The 14,724-nt window shown below is 35.2% G+C and overlaps 1 protein-coding gene and 1 pseudogene across 1 annotated transcript; both read right to left on the reverse strand.

Moving 5' to 3' along the window:
• Positions 1-4,054: 4,054 nt before the first annotated feature.
• LOC133862508 (heat shock cognate 70 kDa protein-like) lies at positions 4,055-7,795 on the reverse strand. The gene is made up of 2 exons (XM_062298342.1): positions 7,453-7,795; positions 4,055-5,865 (listed from the first exon to the last, which is right to left on the reverse strand). The coding sequence occupies exons 1-2, from the start codon at positions 7,664-7,666 to the stop codon at positions 4,211-4,213; spliced, it is 1,869 nt and encodes a 622-aa protein (XP_062154326.1). The 5' UTR covers positions 7,667-7,795; the 3' UTR covers positions 4,055-4,210.
• A 2,016-nt stretch (positions 7,796-9,811) lies between these two features.
• Positions 9,812-11,104, reverse strand: LOC133863406 (heat shock cognate 70 kDa protein-like; annotated as a pseudogene).
• Positions 11,105-14,724: the final 3,620 nt, after the last annotated feature.

Genomic DNA, 14,724 nt, shown 5'->3' on the forward strand with positions numbered 1-14,724 from the left:
AGAGCTGACTGTGCTGACATATGGGCAGCTTCCACGGTAGGTTTAACATTTATCCCTTATTCCCTTTGGTTTTATTGGATTATAGGCATAGTCCCTACCTAGCTAGCTTGGTTGCATCCAGCTCTGTTGTCTTTTTTCGGTTCTTTTGAATAATTTTTGTAGTTATTTGCTTGATTTTCGCTTGCAGATACTCTGTGGGAGCTTAGGCCAGGGGACTTCGATCCCATTGAAAAGTTTTGGACGAGGTTTCCACTGAAAATGGTTGGCCGACCCACTTCAAGGCCTTGGTTACCTTCTATTTGGTCAAAAGATGAGGCCAAGTCACACCTCTTTTAGCATTAAATATATATATATATATATATATATATATATATATATATATATATATATATATATATATATATATATATATATATATATATATATATTTTTTTTTTTTTTATTATGGACAACATGTGTCATTACATAATTTGATCTAACATGATACATTAACAGAATTCTTTAAGATTTTGGACGAAAGTTAACGGCAGGAACTTATTTATTATTTTAACATACCACAAAAAACTCTTAAAACATTATTGTACCACTTCAAGCTTGACGAATCAGCGTAACTGTATAGACTAATTTTACATTTTTTCCAAAAGGAAATAATTAGTTTGATCTTCAAGACAAGTCGCAATGAATTGTAATTGACTCGATGGACATGTTTTCTCATATAGAAGGCAAGGATTGCACAGACCATGCATATATGGTTAGATTAGGCACATTCAGCTAGCTCTCTCATTATTCGTGTTTAATTCACTAATGAAGTAACGTTTCATCATTGTTGGTTCGGGTTTAGGGAACAATATTTCTAAACTTCTAGTTTTGGTTGACATTTAGATTTAGAACATGTCTCAATCCAATTTATTTAGAATTCATCATTGTTGGTTTTCTTTTTTTTATTGAATATTGTTTTGATTACGCAAGAAAAGTAAAATTATGTGATAATTTCGTCATGTTTATGTTTTGAATACTACTTTTTTGTTTTGATCGTGGCCATTTGTAAAATTCGTATTCGATAGTATTCAGGAACTATTTGTATTCGTATTCTTTCGCGCGAGTCACCTGTGATTCAAACTAGACGCGTGGGCAGAAACAACCTTTGTTGTGCGCGGGTGGTGATTAGAATTATGAATCAGAAATTTGGAGGGGGTAGACAACCCACGGGGACTCCATCGTTGGCGCAGTCGTGCGTGGTTGTCGTCGTCTCGCTCCTCGCTGGCGCATCCGTTGTGCACATATAACCCTCTCTCTCTCTCTCTCTCTCTCTCTCTCTCTCTCTCTCTCTCTCTCTCTCTCTCTCTCTCTCTGTGTCTCTCTCTCTCATGACGTTAGTTTATATATTGAAATACATCATTTCTGATACAAAAGTTGATATATTGGAAGTCAGTGGTCATGACGTGTTTGATAAAATGTCCGAAAGACTATATGTGTCTACTGTCCTGTTATGACAATGCCGTAATCGTTTATGATAAATGTTATCTGCACTACGGGTATGTTCGTAGTTAGATCTTGACATGTCTTTTTTCTACTACTACTGTGTGCAGACGTTGCCTCCAGCGGAGAGTATTGTTGGGACTAAGCTGAAACAACCTGAGAAAGAACGAAATATGTTCGAACCGAAATTTTATTCAGGTCAGACTGATCAATATATGAGATATGTGGCCTAGCTTTGAAGCCAAATCCAGTTTCAGCATTTGAACATTTTTGCTTCTGGGTTTGTTTGAAATACATTTTTGCTAGTTTAGGTTGATATTTAGAAATGCCTCTAATCCAATTTATCAGAATTTTAATTTGTGGGAACTGCATTTGCAAGTAATCCAACTGGAAAGAACGGCTAGAAACACTTGGAAAAGTAATTACCAAATCTGTTTTTGTAATTTACTTCAGTGTCATTTATAAACATTCAAGCAAATAAAAGATCCATATGCTCTCGCTACCAGAATTTTGGTATTTAGCGACCACAAAACGCTGTCGCTAAAAATTCAAAAGTCGTCGATAGTAGGTCATCGCAATTGCTAGCTCCATCGATCGAGAAAGATTATCAGCGATGACTTCGATGTTGTCGCTAATAGCGTAAGGACTTAAACTTCATCGCGGATATTGAGTTATTAGCGACGACCCATTGTTGTGGCGGATAACTTTGTACTGCTTTTATATATATCAAACGTCGACGTTTTAAACTTTGAAGTTGTGTTCTCATGATTTTCCTGTTTGACGCTGTTTAAGGGTAGTGTGTCTTACTTCTCCACATCTCTGCAAACTTGGTTTTGGAGCAAGCCCAACAATAGAGGTGACGCCTCAGGTGTCGAGCAAAAGACTCGCGCTTAGAAGACCTGTGCTTTGAAGACTTGGTGTTCGGAATACCCATGCTTAAAAGACCCACGCCTGGAAACCCACTGCTCAGATTCCTGGTGTACGGAAGATCCAGTTCTCTCCATTTATCTTGCTTCAATCCAGTAGTCCCGTCTCGGTGTTCCAGTAATCTCCTCCGATGGTTCATGCAGCTTGCGGAGGAGTGAATTTTTGTCTTTTCCTTTTATTAACCCCTGTATTAACAATAAGGCCTCTCCTGTTCAAAGAAAAAAAAAAACTCACCCTCCTGTGTTGGTCGAAGAGCTAGAGAGAAACCCATTTTGTTACTCTTTATTCATCAAATACAAAATCAGAAACCCATTTCTTTTCATTCTTTTTCAACAAATGCATAGGAAACAGAGGAAGAGAGAGACCCATTTTTCTTCCTCTTCATTTGCTGAAAAGAGAGAGAGAGAAAGAAACCTGAACGTTCTCCCCTTAGAAACGAAACTTTCTCACACCAAGCTTCTTGCATAGTACTTTGACGAGAACTAAGAAGAGGGAGAAATGCCAGGTGGGGAAGAAAGCGTGACTAATTAACAACGAGAATGATTTTGACTTTCACTTGACCCCACCAAGTCTCAACCCAACCTTAAGACTAATATGGCAAGAAGAAGAATCTTCGCCTCTGTTACTGGCCGGTTTGTGTCGAGAACTGACTTGCACAAATGTTGAGAAGCAAGACGAAGAGAAACATGTTTCCACTGCCCTTAAACAACATCAAGTAGGAAACCACGTACAAAAGAAACCTTTACTTCAGATAACTTCGAGATAAGACAATTTTGGAACAATCTTAACCGTTTATTAATTTATAGATGCTGTAGTGTAAAACTACAGCAGAAGTCGGATCCCACAGGCGCGACATGAGATTTGGGAGACACATTCCAAGGCAAACGTCGTGCAACGATTCAGTAATTTATTTTAAATAAATAATTATTGGGTGAGTCAATATCAAATTTTTTTATTTTTATTTTGATTTCTTATTATTTGATGGCAGAAATAAATTAGTTAAAAAAATTTAATTGACGGTCTCAAATTGAGCATATAAATAAAGAGTATGCATAATCTATCAATACGAGATTAAGGTACAATTAGGCATAGGTTGGAAATACCTCTCTACAAAATTATTTTTTAGGTTTCTGTTGCTGGTTCTTTAATTTGTTTGAGCAAATATGGATGAAGGTATTCTAAATCTTTTTTTACTACATGTTTTAGCATAATATTTATTTTGCATGCTAAGATATAATTTTTTTTTTCTCTATTTATCTCAAAAGCTTAAGTTGATCAGAGATTGTAAAATATTCCATCATTTAATTCGTATTCCAAATATTCTCCCTCAAGTGTCGGCACAAATTCTTAGTCAATAAGTGAAACTCAATACTTGAAATGTTCAATTTAAATGAAAGATACTCTTTCTCATGTGTGAGTTTTAGTAACTGATATGGATAAGTACTTAATACGTAAAATGTTCAATTCAAATGAGAGGTGAATTACGGAAATAATGTTTGTACTCAAAACTTTTGTTCAGATACCATTTTAAATTACTAGCCAGTTATCTTAAAAACATTAAAAAAAATCAATCATTTAATTAATATTCTTACCACTAAAAACTTGTTGCATGCCCCGTTCTCTTCACTAGGTTAATATTCCGTTCGAGTTTAATAAGTAACTAACCAAATTTCTTTTAATATTCCGTTCACATTTGATAACTAAGAAAATTAACTGTCATCAAAACACACTGGCAACAAAAATGCCCAAAACAAGGCTGGATACATTTGCACTGATAAGGTGCTATAACGGATCCTCTAGTGTTCTAATTGTCTTCATTTTTAATATTTGCGATGATGGGATTGCATATTAACTCAAGTTCAATCAGTTTGTCCTTAAACTCATCTCCCTCCGCATGCTGGACACCATCTAACCAATGAATCACCTGCTTAACAGCAGCTTCAATCTTCTCCTTACCATCAGCATCAAGCTTTTCACCAATATCTTTATTATTGACAATGTTCCTCATTTTGAACGCATAGTTCTCCAAAGCTTCTTTGGCCCTAACCTTCTTCTTGTGCTCATCATCTTCAACTTCGTATTTCTCAGCGTCCTGTACCATCCTATGAATCTCTTGCGTGGATAGCGAAGCCTTGTAATTTGTAATTGTGATTTTGCAACTTACACCAGTAGTCTGCTCCACAGCAGAAACATTCAAGATACCATTGACATCAATCTCAAAAAAAACTTTTATCTGAACTACACCCTTGCGTGCTACAGGAATGGGGGAAAGCTCAAATTGTCCCAACCAGTTGTTATCCACAACTCTGGCTCTCTCACCCTCGTAAACTGGGAACAAAACAGAACTTTGGTAGTCTTCGAGGGTGGTGTAGTTCTTCTCCATCTTAGTGGGAATGACGGTATTCCTCGGAATCACAACGGACATGTCACCTTTACGGATAATACAAGTCTCCACCCCAAGGGACAGAGGGGTTACATCCAATAGCACAATGTGTTGAACTTTCTCATTACCCACACCAGCCATCTTTGCAGCTTGAACAGCAGCTCCGTAAGCCACAGCTTCATCTGGGTTGATGCTCTTGTTAAGCTGCTTTCCATCAAACAAGTCTTGCAATAGTTCTTGCACCCTGGGAATTCTAGAAGAACCACCAGTAAGAACGACATCGTGGACTCCGCTCTTTTCCATCTTAGCATCAGTCAAACACTTCTCCACAAGCTCAATAGACTTCCTGAACAAGTCTATATTGAGTTCCGAAAATCTAGCACGAGTAATACTTGAAGAGAAATCAATACCATTATATAAAGAATCAACTTCAATGGTAGTCTCAGCTGCAGAAGAAAGAATTCTCTTTGCTCTCTCACAAGCAGTTCTCAACCTTCTTAGAGCTTTGGCATTTCCACTTATATCCTCCTTGTGATGCCTCTTAAATATTTCAACGAAATACTTTAACATTCTGTTATCAAAGTCCTCACCTCCAAGATGAGTGTCTCCAGCAACGGCTTTCACTTCAAAAGTACCCTCGTCAATGGTAAGTAATGAGACATCTGCAGTGCCACCACCCAAATCAAAGATCAACACATTTCTCTTACCAATGCCCACCTTGTCAAGACCGTAACCAATGGCTGCGGCCGTAGGTTCATTGATTATCCTCATGACATTGAGACCTGCAATGCCTCCAGCATCCTTTGTGGCCTTACGCTGTGAATCATTAAAGTAGGCCGGGACAGTGACTACAGCATTCCTCACAGTTGTGCCAAGGTAGGCCTCCGCAATCTCACGCATATGTTTTATGACCATAGATGAGATTTCTTCTGCAGCAAAATGCTTCTCTTCACCCTTATAAGTGACTACAATCATAGGCTTGTCGGCAAGGCCTTCAATGACCTTGAATGGCCAGAGCTTGATATCATTTTGAACTATAGAATCACTAAATCTCCTACCAATCAACCGCTTTGCATCTGTAAAATAAGAAAGAAATGATAAAATGATTCATGAAGACTAAAGTAGGAGTATCAAATCTCAATATTGATGAGATTTAAATAGGCATTACCTTCTTTTTTTTACTAATAAATTGTTATGGTGGCATAGGATCATATTTAGGATTTGAAAATGAATTTGTGCATTTATTAGGTTCCATATACCTCTAAAAACTATATATATAAAACAATTGGCATATTAAGAATTGGAATGAAAGACTAGTTATGTGGCACAAGATCAATGTAACCTCATTGGAAAAAATAAAACAATTTATGTGGCCAATTTTGTCAAGAAGTAATTTATTTTTATCAAGATCGTCTACTTTTTGGGTCAAGATCGTCTAGCAGACAATTTGTTGTAAGTTTATTTTATTTTTTATTAAACCTATAACAAAACAATCATATAATTAAGATCAGAAAGTCATTTCAATATTTCCTAATAGATCGCTTTAAATGTTTTTCACCTGTTGATTGAGTTTGAATTAAAAATGGAGATCTAGATTTATGTTACGTGAATGATTTCACAAACATATTTTGAGGGAACCTAGACCCTTCAGATTCGTTAGAGGAAACTAAACATTTTCAAACACAAGGTTTGAGATTAATTTTCTGCATCTCTTCTCATTATTTCATCATACTTAAATAGAAAATATTACAACTCTAAAGGTGAAAATAAAATAAATATGGTAATCAAATCAAATTTGATTACCATCAATTAGAATCAATCCTCTAAAAAATAATTATCATATAAGATAAGTATCAAATCATAACATATATTCTAACATAAGAAAAATATCCTACCATATTATATATTCTAATATTAATATCTACTCCGTGTAAAATTCTATTTTCATAACAATTTATAACAACTCTTCATCTTTTTCCTTTTTTTTTTCCCAAAAAAACCCTGTATCTTAATTGAGTTTTGAAAAACCCTTTGTAATCTAGTCTAAATTACTGTTTATTTTATTTTATTTTTTTCGATGAATAAAAGCTTTCGTTGATCAACTCCCAAAGTACACTCCAGAAAGAAAATCAGTCTGAAACACAAACTCAAACAGAATCAACAAAACCAGAGGCCAGAAATACAGGCCTAAACCAACAATCAGACTGCATCCTCAAAACATAAAAAGGAGCAGTAAAACAACAAGGCCAAAAGGCCACACATCAACAACAAATTCAGTCCGAGTCACAGAGCAAACAAACATCAAAATCTGGCACAGAGACACCATGAATACAACAACTCAACACTGCCAAGAAGAAAAAAGGAAACAAATAAAATTACTGTTTATATATATATATAGCCTTTCGCTGTTTTACTTAAACCCTGAGACTTCTGATTTCATGAATTAAAATCCTAAACCTTCATATATATAGATTAAATATGTTCCTTTCGTCCAATTTGAACACATGTAGACGCCACTGAGCATAAATTGGCACACCCTTGACAAGCACTCGCCATTGACAATAAAGCCTAGTTTTTCTTTTTCTTTTCTTTTTTGGTTTTACTGTGTGTCACATAGAAAGAGGAAAGAGAAGGAAAGAAAAGAAAAAAGAGTGAGAGATTACCAAAGACAGAGTTAATGGGATTCCTGGCCACCTGGTTTTTGGCTGCATCACCGACCAAACGCTCTTTGTCAGTGAAGGCAACATAAGACGGCGTCGTCCTGTTGCCCTGATCGTTCACTATTATTTCAACTCGATCATTCTGCCACACTGCCACGCACGAGTACGTCGTCCCTAGATCAATCCCTATCGCTGGCCACTCTCCTTTGCCGGCCATTCTCGACGTCTGGAAGATCACGTACGGAAATGAAGTAGATGAAGGAAGACGCTGAGTCAACGATCACGAAACTAAAGTAGAAGACATGTTGAAGATGGTCATTTTATAGAATTTGTTTCCTTGCTCACGAAGTTAGACAGAGAGAATCTTATTAAAGTTTTATGGTACTAAATTTATATTGGTTGAACGGTTTGAAAAAGGTACCTCTTTTTCTTTTTGACAGTGTGTACGTGTCTAATTTTTGCAATCTCGTGGCTTTATTTAAATCTTAAATAAATGGAGAGCAATTATTTTATAATTTATAGAAGATTTATAATCTCTAATAGTATATTTGTTTATTATGTTGTCAATTTATTATTATTTTTTTTTTATAGGTACTAGCAAAACAAAAGACAAGCTATAGCCGAAAGACTAAAGCCAGAAACTTACAAGCTAAAGCCAGAAGGCTAAAGCTGGAAACATAAACAAAACACCATAACCATTGACCAACCATAAACTCTATTGAAATTTTTTAAATAATGTGGTAAATGTTTTCAAATTTAATTTGCATCATAGAATGATTGGTTTTCATTTCACTTAAAACAATAAATCAGAAAAAAAAAAAGAAGAAGGAAATTTGACCTCAACTCAAATTTTGAGATGCTGGTGTGACTTAGTATTTTTTGCAATTAATTACTATTTCATACAAGAGAAATACGGGAATAAAAAAACAAAAAAACAATAATATTAATAATAATGTGGAAACCGTGGGAGACTCATCTGAAGTTCAAAATCAAACAGAAGCAGATAACTCAACCATGATCTCCAACAACCCATTGATTTTTGAATTTCTTATATGTTGTTTCAGATCGTTGATTTTTGAACACTTGTATAGAATTGTGATGGGAGAGTAACTCATACTCTGTTACCTCAAACTTTCAACTATTATCTCAGATTGAAAGGTAAATTAAAGGTATTACATTGCATAAAATTGTGACAGTTTAACCGCAAAGGTACAATGAAGTAAAGCACATGTGACATGGCAGGGGGAGATCGAGGAGCTATTCCTCATTTTGTTTTGTTTTTTGATACGGGGTTGCTAGTTTTGACTGCAGGGTACTTTGACTCAAACCTGTGGTTCCATCCTATCCTCTGATCAACCAGCTATTTCTAATCTTTGAGGCCAATTAAATTTGAATTATGTTCGTAAAACAATTATTTTTTCTTCTCTTTTGGGTACATGAAAAAATCTCTCTTTCTTTTCGCCTTGAGCAAAAATGAAGTAGATGAAGGAAGACTGAGTGAACGGCACAGTAAGGCTCGAAATGGATTAAATACAAGGAGGATTCTTATCCCTAATATTTACGAATGCGTTTCTTCCGATTTCGAAGACCGAGAAAAAATTAATCTCTATTTTTTTTTTATTAATAATAAAAAAAAAATTAATCTCTTCATTCAAAGCAACTCTCCCTGATGGGGTCAGGTCCATTTGCTCACAGGATTGCTGAAAATGAGGAAGAAGAGGGAGACCAACGGTTGGATTTTTGGGTGAAAAAAGAGGATCGGAAGAAGAGGGACGCCAAAAGTTCCTTTCGTATTTTCGAGCCCCCCTTTCAATTCTCAAGAATGGGAGGAAGCCTAATCGAGGGGTCACTGAGCTGTGGATTCATTGAACATTTGAACCCCAACTTTTGCAATCTCTTTGTGCATGTGAGTAGCTGTTGCAGCTCAAAACGTACGTGTCATTTAAAGAAAACATTTTCATGAACAATTGATGACTTTTCTAATAAGAAAAAATAAAAGTCAAATTCAAATTCAAATAGATATTCTCAATTTCCCAGGGTTTGTAGACAATTCATGACTTTTCTAATACTAGCTAGTTACCGAATAGTTTTATGAGATTAAAATAAGAGAAATTTTTATTTTTTCATCTCCAATTCATTTTCATTTATATTTTTTTTTTTTCAAAACCAATTTGAAAAAGAGATAGATAGGAGATTGATGGGAGATGGAGGAGTAGACATGTTATTTTATTTCAACAACTGAAAAACAGTTTGAAAATTGAGATTGAAATAAGAGATAACTTTTTCTTTAAAACCAATTTTTTTTACAGATATGCCAAGGTAGGCCTTTATAATTTCACACATCTCTTTTTAAGACCATAGATTAGATTTCTTCTACAGCAAAATGTTTCTCTTCCCCTTTATAAGTGACCACAATCATAGGCTTGTCAGCAGGACCTTCAATGACCTTAAATGGCCAGGACTTGATATCATTTTGAACTAAGGAATCACTAAATTTCCTGCCAATCAATCGCTTTGCATCTGCAAAATAAATAAAAGAAGAATGATAAGATGATTCAACAAAACTAAATTAGAAGCAGAAAATCTCAATACTTATGAGCTTTTTATATTGGCATGTTTTTTTCTGCTTCTTTTTTTAACTAATAATGTGCCAAGGTGGCATATGACAATATTTAGAATTTAAAAAAGGAGTTTTTGTAGTTAATAAGTGTTAAATTATTGATTAAATAATTAAAATTATCTTCTTTTTGTATTATTAATTTAAGCTTTTAGAAAAATTGTGATTTAACATGATATCAGAACAGAGGTCCTAAGTTTGAATTATGTCTCCTTAATTTACCTCTCATTTCAATTAAATATTTTACATGTTTGGCCTCACTTATTAATTTTTTTAATAAAATTTAACCTAACATATGAGGGTAAATAATAAAATATTAATTAAATGATTAAATTTATTTATTTCTATTCACTTTTAAGCGAGATCGAGATTACCAAAAACACAGTTAGCGGAGATCCTGGCGACCTAGTCGTTGGGTGCCTCACCGACCAAAAGCTCTTTGTCAGTGAAGGCAACATAAGACGGCGTCATCCTGTTTCCCTGATCATTCACTATTATCTCCGCTCGATCATGCTGCCACACACCCACGCAGGAGTACGTTATTGAATCTCAAGCAACCAGCAGGAAACATGGAGCAGGAAACATGAAGCAGGAAACAGCCAACAGGAAACATGGAGCCCAAACTTTTCCTGATATTTAGGCTCCACTTTTCCTGATATTTAGGCTCCACTTGTCTAGTGTCTCCTTTACAGTCTCTCTCCTAGACTCCTATGTATAAATATAGAACTGAGCAGACAAGCTCAAACAAGACAATTAATAAAATCTTCTCTTACATTGTCTTCGTTATATACGTGGTCCCCAGATCAATCCCTGTCGCTGGCCGCTCTCCTTCGCCGGCCATTCTCGATGTCTGGAAGATGAAGGAAGTCTCTGAGTGAACGGCAGCGAAAAAGCTTCAAAATGGACTAAATACAATGGATCGGCGTGAAATACAAGTCGGACAGTTTTAGCTGGGAAAAGCTTCGGATCGAACATCTCCACCCGAAGGCGAGGGGTTGGATCCCAATTCGTGTGTAAAGTGTAGTGAACAAATTCGCCTACTTTTCCATCGTGAGAGCAATGCTCAACTGTAACCATTACCACAAATTGGAATGGTGGACGTACCGAACCACCTCAAACCGGCCTCTTGTATTTTCTTTTCACTGTTTTTCCATCCTATTTTATATTTTATTCAAATTTGGAGGGATATTGATATTGATATTGAAGATAAGCCGGATAAATTCTCCCATCCAGTTAAGATCAACAAATTAACCACATATTAAAAGGAGGTCGCTTAAGGCCAGTGGCCACTAATGGAATGGAATAAAGCCCATAAATACTTACAACAATTTTTAAGGCCGGCCCTCAATTAATTATAAAAAAACAAACAAATAAATAAATAAATAAGAAGAAAGATTAGTCGATATTTTTAATGAAGGCCCCAATTATGATAAAAATAAATAAAAAGAAAGAATTTAATGTGCAAGATATATATTAAGATTTTAGAGGAAGAAATTAAAGATGGAAAATTATTTAGTTTCAAGATATTAAAATAATTAGACGATGATAATTTGTCAAAAAAAAAAAAAAAAGTCCTAATTTTTAATGTTTTGATCAAATATGATGTTTATTTGGTGTTTAGATTTATTATCAGAACCAAAAGTCTTAAAAGAAGTTTTACAAATACAAGAAAGTACTCAAATTAATGTACTAAATTTTATAAAATCGTACTTAAGATCGTGCATTACTCTTGTTGCCCGTGCTTTTAACTACTACAAGGTTTGATCTTAAAAAAATAAAAATAAAAATAAAATAAAATAAATAAATAAAAAACTACAAGGGTTGAGGCGTAGACTTGGACTCTTGACAAGGAGTGCCGAGGCAGATGATATCCATGGGGCATAAGAACTAGGTACGATTTGATCAGGACGGAGTGAGAATGTATTTTGGACAGGAGTGAAGTAGTCGAGGCATGAATTACAAATATATTAAAATAAAAATAGATGGCAAAGCATAAATAAAAAAAAAATATTAAGATTAAAGTTAAAATAAATATATAAAAATGAAATTAGCATAAATTTAGTTTTGACAACAAAAATAAAACAAAATAAGGGTTTCATAATATATCAAATTTAGCCAAAACACCTATCAAAATGAAACCCATCATTTTTTTTAATCCCAAAAATTATCTATAAAATAAATTTACATGGTTATGTTGGAGTCTTTAAAAAAGTTTTAAAAAAAATTCTAAATTAGCAACAAATGAACTCACATAATGAACAATAGAATATAATAGCTTTCACATGTCAAATTTTTCAATTAATTGTTTAGACTTATAAACTATAATAACCAATATTCTCAATATTTAATAACCATAATATCCAAATTACAATACCACTTATATTAGGAACTGAGCTTAGAAAACTAACCCCAAAAAATGTGACTTGCGTTAGTGATTTTACACCACTTTTGTGGTGCGAATTAATTGTTGTTCTGTGTCATTAAAATCAGATTAAATCAACAATTTTCAAAATCAAAATTTTATAATACTGTAAAGTAAAAATCAAAAAATAATAATAATAAAAAATTATCAACAATGCATTCAATAATTATTGAACAAATCAAATAATTTTTACGACACACAAATTAGTCACACAAATTAAAAAAAAAATGTACAAAATTTGACTTTTACTTATTCTTCATACGTCACTTCTCATTGTTCAATTTGTACAAAATTTGTCTTTTTCTTCTTATTAGTCAATGTTGGGTCAGTGTAAATTTTTTTAAAATTTTTTTAAGTATATTTTACTCTCACGACTGGACACTTCTGATCGACTAGACTCTTCTGTAGACTTGCTCAGTTTTTCCTATTTTTCTTTTGTACTCATCTTCTCGACTTTTCTCCTGTTTTCAAGACTCTTCTCTAGACTCTTCTTCACCTATGTCTAGCTTCTTCTAAAAGCCAATAATCCCTTATTTCTCTTCACTTCTTCTTTAGACTTCAATTCATGTTTTCAGTTTAATTTCGCCATAAGGCTGTAAGTCACATTTTCAGCTATCTCTTCAGTTTTTCACCATATGACCAAAAAAAAAAAAACAAAATATTAGTGTTTTGAAAACTTACAAAGTTAAAATGAAAGGGAAGCACTGAAGGTTGAAGCAATGGCCATGTAAGATCAGAGACAGCAAGATTTAAGACACTTTTTTCTAGGTTTAATTGGGTAAGGTAATTTTTATTTTTTATTTATTTTTTTTGCTTGTGGACGCGTGGAATGTAGTTTGGTCAGAGGGCCTTTTTTAGGTTTAATGGCTTTTGATATCTATAGCAAATATGAATTGTAAAATATGGATCGTAGATCGGCTTTGAGGAAAAAAAAAAAAAAGAAATTGGGTAAGGGCTAACATAATTTTTTAGAAGGAGCCAATAATTTTTTGAGAAGGGCCAATGGGTTAATCCTTCTAAATTTTTTTTTTCAAAAAATTGGGGCGGGGTATGGCCCCTGCCAGCCCCCCCCACTCCTCCGTCTATGGATTTGATGCTTAATGTCCAACTGGGCATCAAGTGCTTTGATGAGTGCCAAAAAGTGTATATTTGGACCCCTTAATTTACATTAGTTAAACCTTTAGCTTTGTTATTTTCTGATATTTTTGTTTAGTTTTTGTGTTTAAGTGTTTTGCAGGTGATCGAGAGAAAATGATGATTTTTACGTGGAATTGCAATCAAATTGAAAAACCAATTAAAGCTGGCAGCACCTACACTTTGTTTCTTCCCATAAGAGAGTAGATATTCAGCATGTTAAACTGTCCAGAATTGGCGAGAATTGTGATTTGAACAGCAGCATGGGCAGCCACCTGTAGCAGCACTTAGTGATGGGCAACAACTTCTCTCCCACTTCCAAGACCTGCTGGCCGCATCCATTAACACAATAATCTCTCCACTCTTGTCTCCCATCAAACATTCATATTTTTATTCCCTCAAAAACCAGCAGCAGAGAATCACGCCCCACATTCTTTCCATGCACCTTTTGGCCAATACATTACCACTCATCTCATCTCTCCTTCCTTCCATTCAACCACATAAAATAATCATCTCTCCTCACTTCCACTTACTCGGCCAAAACAATGCAGCACACTCTTCTATTCTTTCCTCCACATTCTCAGCAGCACGCCAAGGACAGCAGCTCTTCCCAAAGCCTGCAGCAGCACCAAGCTCCTAGGACAGCAGTCCACGTCAGGGCAGCAGCACTAAGGACAGCAAAGCATCATGGGCAGCTTCCTCCATGCCAGGCAGCACCTCCACGCCAAGGATAGCACGTCCAGGAATTCCCAAACACCAGCAGCATGGGCTGCACCTGACCACTCAGCACAGCACCTGCAGCAGGCGCCAAGGGCATCACGTGAAGGCAGCATGGACAGCACTCCTCTGCAGGGGAATCACGCAGTACCAGAATTTCTGTCCCAATTGAGATGCAGCACACGTTCACCTCCAAGCACAAAAACACCAGCACTCCACTCAATGGACAGCATCTCTCTTTCCACTCAACCAACCGGACAGCTTGCACACTTGACAGCAAAGAGAGCGCCAATTTCTTCCCATACCCGGCAGCAAAACACACGTGATCGAGAGAGGGCTGATGCCCTAGAGCTTGCACTATATATATTTGTTGTTTCTCTTGTAA

The sequence above is a fragment of the Alnus glutinosa genome, chromosome 3, assembly GCF_958979055.1.
Source record: "Alnus glutinosa chromosome 3, dhAlnGlut1.1, whole genome shotgun sequence".
In the NCBI taxonomy this organism is placed as follows: domain Eukaryota; kingdom Viridiplantae; phylum Streptophyta; class Magnoliopsida; order Fagales; family Betulaceae; genus Alnus; species Alnus glutinosa.